The 12,414-nt window shown below is 43.1% G+C and overlaps 1 protein-coding gene across 2 annotated transcripts; it reads left to right on the forward strand.

The window, feature by feature from the left end:
* Positions 1-90: 90 nt before the first annotated feature.
* Positions 91-10,798, forward strand: BBS12 (Bardet-Biedl syndrome 12). Of its 2 annotated transcripts, none has more exons than XM_040418417.1 (2): positions 91-163; positions 8,765-10,798. In XM_040418417.1, exon 2 carries the CDS (start codon positions 8,768-8,770, stop codon positions 10,766-10,768), a length of 2,001 nt encoding a protein of 666 aa, XP_040274351.1. In that variant the 5' UTR covers positions 91-163; positions 8,765-8,767; the 3' UTR covers positions 10,769-10,798. The 2 variants fall into 2 exon arrangements, with proteins under 2 accessions (XP_040274351.1, XP_040274352.1); XM_040418418.1 differs by lacking the exon at positions 91-163 and adding an exon at positions 1,392-1,454.
* Positions 10,799-12,414: the final 1,616 nt, after the last annotated feature.

Raw genomic sequence — 12,414 nt, forward strand, 5'->3', positions numbered from 1 at the left:
ACCAGTGACACCAGCTAGGGATAACCAATTAGGTCGGCGTTTCTATCAACTTATTCCCTGGTTGGAGCGGCACCCGGAAGTGATTGATGCGCTATGGTTCTCATGACAACGGGGTAAACGCTTGGGTTCTGGAGAAGACAGTTACCCCTTGTAGGCTGATCGGGTGAGAGAGAGCAGAATCTCCTACTGCTGGACCTGCTTTGTCCCATGACTGGTTTGACTCCCCGTCTTGTTTTAAAGTGACATGCAGGGATAGATATTTGCCACTAGATCAGGAATCAGCACTCCAGCTTCTGTAAAACTACAACTCCCAGCATACACACTTTTGGCTGTTCTTGTAATTCTCCTCGAAGTGAAATGAGGATTCTGGGGGTTGTAGTTTCAGAACAGCTGGGAACCCAAGATTATTCCTAGGGCTGCCAGTGATGACAGTAGTGCCATGTGAACCTGTGCCATTGAATCCAATGATTGTCAGTGTAGACCTGCAGCATAATGCCACCACAACACCCAAGTCATGGGAATGGGACGACCACTACACAGTGCATGGGGCTGGACCCCCGGGATGGGATATTGATGACCTGTCCTAAGTATCGGTCATCAGTATTTAGGTCTAAGAAGAGCCTTGTAAAGCTCTTCTAATATATCTCATCAGGGTAAAGACCTTTAGTAGTTCCAGAATTGATAGCATGTATGGGGAGCTCCATTCCTTCCCATCAAGACCAGGTTCTCACTGATGTAGCCAGCCACTGGAAAAACGTTATAAGGGTTTTCTAGGATTTCACTACTAATGACCTGTCCTCTGGATAGTTCATCAGTATCTGATCGGTGGGGGTCCGACACCCGGGACCCCTGCCGATCAGCTGTTGGAGAAGACACCGGCGTTCCTGTGAGCACCGCAGCCTTCTCCGTGCTCATCAAACACAGCGCCGTACATTGTATAGCAGCTTTGCTTGGTATCGCGCTCAGCCCTATTTACTTGAATGTGGCTGAGCTGTGCCTAGGCCACATGACCCATGAACGTGACGTACCATGGCCTAGGGCAGTGGTCGGCAAAGTGCGGCTCGCAAGCCACAAGCGGCTCTTTAGACCCTTGAATGCGGCTCTTTGGTGCGGGCTCCCACGAAACCAACCCATCCTGCACTAGAGAGGAATCTTGCCTGTGGGACGCATTTGCGTTCCACAAAGCAAAAGAGGGCGTGTTGCTCCTGCATCGGGTCCAGAGTCCTGCCCTTGCACCTCTGTCACTGACCTGACATCAGTGACATTGCTCCGCCCCTCCCTCTCCTCAGTTCTTATGATGGACAGTGACCAGCAACAGGACGGACCGGTGTGGGCAGAGCTATAATAGCTCCGCCCCTTTTCTACCCGCGATTCTTGCAGCCTGATTGAACCTTCCAATCTTCCATGCCCAGCAAGCTGAACATCAGGTGTATTGCCACAACTGCACCATTGATGTGAGTAGCTGGGGAATTACTGCGGTTATATTCAGCTTTCCCAGACTGTGCACATGTGACCTGCAGTACAGTAGGAAAGCTGGGTGAATTATATCATGAAATGTCATCCAGCTTCCCTGCTATCCTGCATGGCACAAATGCAGGGGCATTAGAGTATGGGGGAGAGGCACAGCAGGAAAGCTGGGTGTCTATATACAGGGAGTGCAGAATTATTAGGCAAGTTGTATTTTTGAGGATTAATTTTATTATTGAACAACAACCTTGTTCTCAATGAACCCAAAAAACTCATTAATATCAAAGCTGAATATTTTTGGAAGTAGTTTTTAGTTTGTTTTTAGTTTTAGCTATTTTAGGTGGATATCTGTGTGTGCAGGTGACTATTACTGTGCATAATTATTAGGCAACTTAACAAAAAACAAATATATACCCATTTTAATTATTTATTTTTACCAGTGAAGCCAATATAACATCTCAACATTCACAAATATACATTTCTGACATTCAAAAACAAAACAAAAACAAATCAGTGACCAATATAGCCACCTTTCTTTGCAAGGACACTCAAAAGCCTGCCATCCATGGATTCTGTCAGTGTTTTGATCTGTTCACCATCAACATTGCGTGCAGCAGCAACCACAGCCTCCCAGACACTGTTCAGAGAGGTGTACTGTTTTCCCTCCTTGTAAATCTCACATTTGATGATGGACCACAGGTTCTCAATGGGGTTCAGATCAGGTGAACAAGGAGGCCATGTCATTAGATTTTCTTCTTTTATACCCTTTCTTGCCAGCCACGCTGTGGAGTACTTGGACGCGTGTGATGGAGCATTGTCCTGCATGAAAATCATGTTTTTCTTGAAGGATGCAGACTTCTTCCTGTACCACTGCTTGAAGAAGGTATCTTCCAGAAACTGGCAGTAGGACTGGGAGTTGAGCTTGACTCCATCCTCAACCCGAAAAGGCCCCACAAGCTCATCTTTGATGATACCAGCCCAAACCAGTACTCCACCTCCACCTTGCTGGCGTCTGAGTCGGACTGGAGCTCTCTGCCCTTTACCAATCCAGCCACGGGCCCATCCATCTGGCCCATCAAGACTCACTCTCATTTCATCAGTCCATAAAACCTTAGAAAAATCAGTCTTGAGATATTTCTTGGCCCAGTCTTGACGTTTCAGCTTGTGTGTCTTGTTCAGTGGTGGTCGTCTTTCAGCCTTTCTTACCTTGGCCATGTCTCTGAGTATTGCACACCTTGTGCTTTTGGGCACTCCAGTGATGTTGCAGCTCTGAAATATGGCCAAACTGGTGGCAAGTGGCATCTTGGCAGCTGCACGCTTGACTTTTCTCAGTTCATGGGCAGTTATTTTGCGCCTTGGTTTTTCCACACGCTTCTTGCGACCCTGTTGACTATTTTGAATGAAACGCTTGATTGTTCGATGATCACGCTTCAGAAGCTTTGCAATTTTAAGAGTGCTGCATCCCTCTGCAAGATATCTCACTATTTTTGACTTTTCTGAGCCTGTCAAGTCCTTCTTTTGACCCATTTTGCCAAAGGAAAGGAAGTTGCCTAATAATTATGCACACCTAATATAGGGTGTTGATGTCATTAGACCACACCCCTTCTCATTACAGAGATGCACATCACCTAATATGCTTAATTGGTAGTAGGCTTTCGAGCCTATACAGCTTGGAGTAAGACAACATGCATAAAGAGGATGATGTGGTCAAAATACTCATTTGCCTAATAATTCTGCACTCCCTGTATGTGTATTGTATATGTGTGCGTCCATGTATGTGGTGACTGTGTGCATGAATGCATCCATGTATGTGGTGACTGTGTGTATGACTGCATCCATGTATATGGTGAGTGCGTGTATGAGTGCGTCCATGTATATGTTGAGTGCGTGTATGAGTGCGTCCATGTATATGTTGAGTGTGTGTATGAGTGCGTCCATGTATATGTTGAGTGTGTGTATGAGTGTGTCCATGTATGTGGAGAGTGTGTGTATGAGTGCATCTATGTATGTGGAGAGTGCGTGTATGACTGCGTCCATGTATGTGGAGACTGCCTCCATGTATGTGGAGAGTGTCTATCACTGCGTCCATGTATGTGGAGAGTGCGTGTATGACTGCATCCATGTACAGTCATGTGAAAAAATTAGGACACCCTTTGAAAGCATGTGGTTTTTTGTAACATTTTTAATAAATGGTTATTTCATCTCCGTTTCAACAATACAGAGAGATTAAAGTAATCCGACTAAACAAAGAAAACTGAAGAAAAGTCTTTTCAAGATCTTCTGTAAATGTCATTCTACAAAAATGCCTATTCTAACTGAGGAAAAAGATAGGACACCCTTGCCCCTAATAGCGAGTGTTACCTCCTTTGGCTGAAATAACTGCAGTGAGACGGTTCTTGTAGCCATCTACCAGTCTTCGACATCGGTCTGAGGAAATTTTACCCCACTCCTCAATGCAGAACTTTTTCAGCTGTGAGATGTTTGAGGGGTTTCTTGCACGTACAGCCCTTTTCAAGTCACCCCACAGCATCTCAATGGGATTCAAATCTGGACTTTGACTTGGCCATTCCAGGACTCTCCATTTCTTCTTTTTCAGCCAATCTTTGGTTGATTTACTAGTATGTTTTGGGTCATTGTCATGTTGCATGGTCCAGTTCCGCTTCAGCTTTAATTTTCTAACTGATGGTCTCACATGTTCTTCAAGCACCTTCTGATACACAGTAGAATTCATCGTGGATTCTATGATGGTGAGCTGACCAGGTCCTGCTGCAGCAAAGCAGCCCCAAACCATGACACTTCCACCTCCATGCTTCACAGTTGGTATGAGGTTCTTTTCTTGGAATGCTGTGTTTGGTTTACGCCAAACATGTCCTCTGCTGTTGTGTCCAAATAATTCAATTTTGGACTCATCTGTCCAAAGAACATTATTCCAGAAGTCCTGGTCTTTGTCAACTTTATCTCTGGCAAATGTCAGTCTGGCCTCGATGTTTCTCTTGGAAAGCAAAGGTTTCCTCCTTGCACACCTCCCATGCAAGTTAAACTTGTACAGTCTCTTTCTGATTGTAGAGGCATGTACTTCTACATCAACAGTAGCCAGAGCCTGCTGTAGTTCTCGAGATGACACTTTAGGGTTTTTGGAGACCTCTTTTAGCATCTTGCGGTCTGCTCTTGGGGTGAACTTGCTGGGGCGACCAGTCCTGGGCATGTTGGCAGTTGTTTTGAAAGCCCTCCACTTGTAGACTATCTTCCGGACAGTGGAATGGCTGATTTCAAAATCTTTTGAGATCTTTTTAAATCCCTTCCCAGACTCATAGGCTGCTACAATCTTTTTTCTGAAGTCCTCTGACAGCTCTTTTGCTCTCACCATGGTGCTCACTCTCACTTCAACAGTCAGGAGCACACCAAACTAAATGTCTGAGGTTTAAATAGGGCAAGCCTCATTCAACATGCAGAGTAACGATCTACTAATTATGTGCACCTGGTGTGATATACCTGTGTGAGATCTGAGCCAATTTAAGAGGGAATACATGTGAGGGTGTCCTATCTTTTTCCTCAGTTAGAATAGGCATTTTTGTAGAATGACATTTACAGAAGATCTTGAAAAGACTTTTCTTCAGTTTTCTTTGTTTAGTTGGATTACTTTAATCTCTCTGTATTGTTGAAACGGAGATGAAATAACCATTTATTAAAAATGTTACAAAAAACCACATGCTTTCAAAGGGTGTCCTAATTTTTTCACATGACTGTATGTGGATAGTGCATTTATGACTGCGTCCATGTATGGAGAGAGTGCGTCCATGTATGTGGAAAGTGCGTGTATGACTGCGTCCATGTATGTGGAGAGTGCGTGTATGACTGCGTCCATGTATGTGGAGAGTGCGTGTATGACTGCGTCCATGTATGTGGAGAGTGCGTGTATGACTGCGTCCATGTATGTGGAGAGTGCATCCATGTATGAGGAGAGTGCGTGTATGACTGCGTCCATGTATGTGGAGAGTGCGTGTATGACTGCGTCCATGTATGTGGAGAGTGCGTGTATGACTGCGTCCATGTATGTGGAGAGTGCATCCATGTATGAGGAGAGTGCGTGTATGACTGCGTCCATGTATGTGGAGAGTGCGTGTATGACTGCGTCCATGTATGTGGAGAGTGCATCCATGTATGTGGAGAGTGCGTGTATGACTGCGTCCATGTATGTGGAGAGTGCGTGTATGACTGCGTCCATGTATGTGGAGAGTGTGTGTATGACTGCGTCCATGGCTGCAGTATGAAAGGTACAGAGGCTAAAATACTTGTGGATATGTAGAGGTAAATCAGACGGGTCTATTACAATTGCAGCGCATGCACTACTTTTTTGCGGTGCGGAGGCACAGCCAGAAGCACCACGGAAGCACTCTGTAGCACTCATATCCCGGATCCTGGACCCATTGAAGTGAATGCGGGCTGCACATGGCCGTGTGCAGCCCGCATCATGGACCCATTCACTTCAGCATGCGCTTCTGTCCTATATATTTTAGGTTTTAAAAATGTGGATCTCCAAAAAAAATTCAATCGTGGTTTTGGCGATATTTGGCTCAGTTGACAAAAAAGTTTGCCCACCACTGGCCTAGGGTAAGCTGTGAGAAGGCCACGGTGCTACTGCATGCGCTGCTGCCTTCTCAAACAGCTGATCGGCCGGGGTCCTGGGTGTCAGACCCTCACAGATCAGATACTGATGACCTATCCAGAGGATAGTTGAAGTAGAAAAGTCGCAGCAGCATCTCTGGTTTTTTCGCATTAAAAAGAAAAAAACAGAGATGCTGCTGCAACTTTTCTACTTCAACTTTCTGGTGTGACCGCTGTGGATCCGTGGTCCTCTTGGCGGCTGTTGCATTCTGGTGACCCGATGAGACCGTGTGTGCTGCTTTCATTCCTTTTTCTACTATCCAGAGGATAGGTCATCGTTAATAAAGTCTCAGTAAACCCCTTTAATTAAAAAAAAATAATTGTGGGAAGCTGAACTTCTGAAAGGCCTGCTTTAACTTTGCTGCTAGCTCTAGTGTGCATATGCACCAATACCTCCTGCCTGATCTAGCCCTGCTGTGTGTACAGTGCATTCAGAAAGTCTTCAGACCCTTTTACTTTTCTCACATTATGCTCTGTTGTGGCCTTGTGCTAAAAAAAAAAGTTTGCCCCAATCAGTCTGCACTCCATACCCCTTAATGGCAAACTGAAAGCAGAATTTTATAACAGTTTTCAAATTTATTAAGAAGGGAAAAACTAAAATTTTCCATGGACATAAGTATTCAGACCCTTTGCTATGACACTTGAAAGAGCCTCCCATATCAGAGCAAAAACCAAGCCATGAGAAAAGAACTGCTTGTAGAGCTCAGAGACAGGATTGTGTGAAGGCACAGGTCTGGAATACAAATAATGGGAAAAAAATTCAGCTCTATTAAAAGTTCCCAAGACCACAGTGGTCTCCATAATTCTGGAACAACTAGGACTCTTCCTAGACCTACCACACTAAGTAACCAGGGGAGAAGGGCCATAGTAAGAGAGGTGACTAAGAACCCAATGGCTGAGCTCCAAAGATCCTGTGTGCAGATGTGAGAAATTTCCTGAAGGTAGAACATCACTGTAGTCTCGCATCAATCTGGACTTTATGACAGAGTCCACATGAACTTTGCAAAAAAGGACTCTTAAACTGAGAAACAAGATTCCTTGGTCTGTTTAAACCATGATTGAACTTTTTGGCCTCAATTCGAAGTGTCATGTCTGGAGGAAAGCAGGCACTGCTCATCACCCGCCTCATACCATCCCTACATGCATGGTGGTGGCAACATCATGCTGTGGGGCTGTTTTTCAGCAGCTAGGACAGGGAGATTGGCCAGAGTTGAGAGAATGCTGAATGGAATAAATTACAGAGATAGTCTTACTGAAAACCTAATCCAGAGTGTTCTGGACCTCAAACTGGCCCAAAGGTTCAGCTTCCAACAGGACAAAGTCCCTAAGCACACAGCCAAGACAACACGTTGCTCAGCCAGAGCCCTGAATTTAACTCAATCAAACATCTCTGGAGAGACCTGAAAATGGCTGTCCACCGACGGCCCCCATCCAACCTGACAGAGCTTGAGAGGATCTGCAGAGAAGAATGGCAGAAAATCTCCAAATCCAGATGTATAAACCTTGTGACATCATACCCAAGAAGACTGGGGGCTGAAATCGCTGCCAAAGGTGCTCTAACTGAGTCGTGAGTAAAGGGTCTGAATACTTATGTCAGTGCAAGATTTTAGTTTTTCCTTTTGGATAAATTAGCAAAGATTTTAAACATTGTTTTCACTTTCTCATTATGGGGGATTGAGTGCAGAATGATGGGGGAGAAATGTGAACTTTTATTTTAGCCACAACATAATAAAATGTGAAAAAACTCAGAGGGTCTGAAGACTTTCCGAATGCTCTGTATACTTTGTTTCAATGTGATTCTCTTGTACTGATCTGTATGTAGATTAAAATAGCACGTTCATGAAAGCAGATCTCGGTAATATTAATCACTGCTGAGGAATAAAGGCGTGCACCGTGAAATATATGTCTTAACAATACAGGGATCGCTCTGAATCCAGTTGTTCCATAATCAGTCCTTGAGGTGTTTTCCAGTATTTTGATACTCATGACTAGGGATGAGTGAATCGACTTCGGATGAAACTTTCGAAGTCGATTCGCATAAAACTTTGTTCTAATACTGTTAGGAGCAGGAGCTACGTACAGTATTAGAATGTATTGGCTCCTATGAGCCGAAGTTATTGCTTCACAAAGTCTCGCAAGACTTCGCATAATAACTTCATAAATCAATTTCTACTGTAAAAAAACATTTTCCGAACTCGGGTTCAGTTCCAAGTGGATGTTTCATCCGAAGTCGATTCGCTCATCCCTACTCATGACCTATTCTCTGGATAGGCTATCAATATTTGATTGGTGGTGGTCAATCACCTGTTTCAGGTTAGCCCTGGAATGACTTGGCTCCGTCCATTGTGTAGTGAGTGGGCGAAGCTGTGTAGTTCTGGCTCCACCAATCTGATAATGATGGCCTATCCTAAGGATAGGCATTGCATATCAAAATCCTAGACAACCTCTGTACATGTAGCAGTTTACATGTGGCAAAAAAAGATGCACACAATTTACTGCCACTTGCCATGGATTCATCATATGGCAATGGCTAATGCCACTATATGTATGGACACACTTACTTGGTTCAGTTGAAGAACCTATTTACAGCTAGATATGACCAACACAATACATCTATTCTGTTTAACCTTAGGCCATGATGTCTGCTATGAAATTAAGAGGCCACTTGGGACTGATTGAATTAGTCAACATCTCATCTTCAGTGAAGACCTTCCTAGGACCAAGAAAATCATACAAGTTTATTTACGATCAAGATACTCAAGAAAGCACTTTGACTTGTTCCTCATTTAGACTTCTGGAGAGCCTCGATTTATCCAGTGCAGTTGGACAACTCTTCAATGAAACAATTCAAGCCCATCATAAAGCATATAAAACTGGTACGACAACTCTGTTTTTCCTTGTTGGAGTATGGAGTAAAGCTGTTCTGGAATGCCTTCACCAGGGAGTTCCTGTTTCATTGATTGTTTCAGTAATGATAGAAGGTCTAAACTCTTGTATTGACAGTGTTGAGGCTTTACACATACCACTCTTTAACATACTTGCGACAAATCAGAACTCAAGTCAAAGTTCATCAGTAGTGGACGGAAGGACTGGTTATGTTTCTAATAATCAAAATCATTTCTTCTCTTCAAGAGGAGAAAACTTTGGTCTTGAACGTCAAGGACACATTGCCAAAACCATAAAGCATGCCGAAATTACTGTGCCTAGTAAAGGAAATTTATATAGTCAAAAATTCCAAATGAGGAAACTGTCTAGTAGTAGACACTTCTCAAAAATAAGAAATTTTCAGAATCCTTCACAAACCAGTAGACACAGTTTAGAAAATCTGACAAAGTCTTTGAGTCATGGGAATGGGGAGATAATGGAACTTGTAGAGAAGGCTGCTACTCTTCTGTTTGAAAATGCTCATGAAATATCTGTGACCAAAGATCTCTTTCAGGCTTCCTGTCTTAATATTTGCTTTTTAAGAGGTCTATCAGATGTGAACTCAAACGCTACCTCTGGATATGTGACTTTTCTAACACCAGAGTATGCTACCATTGTCCAAGATTTAGAGGGCAAACCTTTGAAAGTTCTACTTTTGGATGGCGAACTGACAGAAAACTACAGACATCTGGGCTTTAATAAGGCAACTGGTCTAAAATCTGTATCTGAGTTTGCAAACAACGAAAGAAGAACATCTGAAGACTTATGGATAAGTACAGCATACCGGAGAATAGTTCAAGCCAATATAGACTTAATTTTAGTGAAGGGTGATGCCTGTCCACAGCTTGTAATGCAATGTATGCATAGAAATATTCTTATTATTACTCATATAAAGCCGAATATTCTTCAGGCATTTAGCGACTGCACAGGCGCAGAACAAGTGGCCTACCTCACACAGATAAGTCACCATAGCATAGGCTGTGAGGTTTATGCCAAAATATGTCCACAATGGAGTTCAGAATCAAGCCAAACAATTGCTGTCAGCCTCCTTGCACACAGGATGAATCTGGTTACTGTCATTCTAAGCTGCAGGCTGATGCCCAAAATGCAGGTGTTGGAAGATCAGTATTGGGCCTGCTCTTATAAACTACATAATGCTCTTCTTGACCAAAAAGTGTTTCCTGGTGGTGGCGCAGTTGAACTTTTCTGTCTTAATCATCTTAGAAAGCTTGAAGAAAGGCTAATATCTGTTAGCTCTGTGAACAGGGAACCACAGTTCTTTACATCATCATGGCTGTACACCTCTGCCATCCATTACAGATCTTCTGTCTATAGGTGCCTTGCCCAGGGCTGGATTAAATATCTTTCAACTCTTCTTTTCAACATTGGTGAATATTCTTCAGAATTCGAAGCCATGACTTTTATACAGAATGAAACCCAAAAGCTTGGTGCTTGCTCCTCTCCTTCTTTATACTTATTTAATGAGTACTCCAGAAACGTTGTATTTGTTGATGACCTAGAACATCCCCAATTTGCACCTAGAAAGGTCATGGTGTATGATAATGTTATTCCGAAGGTTGAGGCATGGCGTAGTGCTGTGCATCTCGTTCTCACTGTACTTCAGTCAGATGCAGAGATCATTACAGGCTCTACCACTCAAAAACAGATCATTACTGGAGAATCTGGACGTGGGGATTATGTGTTTCTCTGATGTGTATGTATTGTGATTAGACAAACGTAAGCTGCAATCATGTATATTTCAGGTGTTATTTTTCAGATTAAATAATTTATTACAGCAAATTACCTTCATCTTTGCCTTAAAAAAAAAAAGCAGTATAGTGTTATGCAAAAGTTTGGGCACCACTTGTCCAATTGCTTGTTCTGATGATTGCTGCGTTTATCACCGTAGAAAAAATGAAGCATAATATTTGACAAGTTAAAAGGTTTGGACAGAACCCCTTTTGTGCTGCAAAATTCCACTTTTCTGTTGCAGCGCAGGAACAGAAAACTGGTGTCGAAGTATGCAGCATATGGTGGATATCACCAGTGCCTGGCAGATGCCTTAAAAGGGTTGTCTCCAGTGTTCCCTCTACGCCTTGGCGGCTGCTGAGCGGGGTCGGCTCAGAGCTGGGCACAGCGCCATCAAAGGTGGGCGATAGGAAAAACCTAGGATAATTGTCACATCAAAGAGCATACAGTGTAACCCCTGTGCCATCCCGTACAATACAGTGTAACCACTGCACCATGCTGGGTAATATACAGTATAATTCCTGCACCATGCTATACAGAATACATTATAATCCCTGCACCATGCCGTACAATATATAGTATAGTTAATACACCATGCTGTACAATATACATTATAACCCCTACACCATGCTGTGTAATATATATTATAATCCATACACCATGCTGTGTAATATATATTATAATCCATACACCATGGTGTACAGTATACAGTATAATCCCTGCACCATGCAGTACAGAATGCATTATAAAATCCCTGCCCCATGCTGTACGATATACAGTATCGTTCATACACCAGTGGGCTTATGCCTTTTGATCAAAATGTACCCTAATGCCTTTTGTACAGCATGTAGTATGGGGGCTGTACACTTTATTATTGCACTGAGAATCGAGTTTAATTAGCTCTAAGCATAGCATTGTGGATGTGCGATCCAGTTCTGTTTCTCCCCTTGGTATGCACCATGCTGTACAATATACATTATAATCCCTGCACCATGCCGTACAATATACATTATAATCCATACACTATGCCGTACAATATACACAATAACCCCACAGTGTAGGTGTTATACTGTATATTATACAGCATGGTGTATGGATTATACTGTATATTGTACAGCATGGTGCAGGGCTTATAATGTATATTGTACAGAATGGTGTATGGATTATAATGCATATTGTACGGCATGGTGTATGGATTATACTGTAAATTGTACAGCATGGTACAGGGCATATAATGTATACTGTAGTCATCTATAGTGCTATTCGTTTTAGCACAGTAATCTATAGCGCCATCACGCTGTTGTTTTTGGCAAGATTAAATTACATGGTAGATGGTAATGCTATAGGTGATGGCCCTGTGGATTAAGGTGATATAGGTGATGGCACTGTATATGGGGTGCTATGGTGATGGCACTGTGGATGAAGGTGCTATAGGTGATGGCACTGTGGATAAGGGTGCTATAGGTGATGGCACTGTATATGGGTGCTATAGGTGATGGCACTGTATATGGGGTGCTATGGTGATGGCACTGTGGATGAAGGTGCTATAGGTGATGGCACTGTGGATAAGGGTGCTATAGGTGATGGCACTGTATATGGGTGCTATAG

This window comes from Bufo bufo, chromosome 2 (genome assembly GCF_905171765.1).
Source record: "Bufo bufo chromosome 2, aBufBuf1.1, whole genome shotgun sequence".
Taxonomy (NCBI): domain Eukaryota; kingdom Metazoa; phylum Chordata; class Amphibia; order Anura; family Bufonidae; genus Bufo; species Bufo bufo.

Excerpts from the sequence above, each read along its gene's own strand:
- BBS12 (XM_040418417.1), top strand. The coding sequence starts at position 8,768 with ATGATGTCTGCTATGAAATTAAGAGGCCACTTGGGACTGATTGAATTA.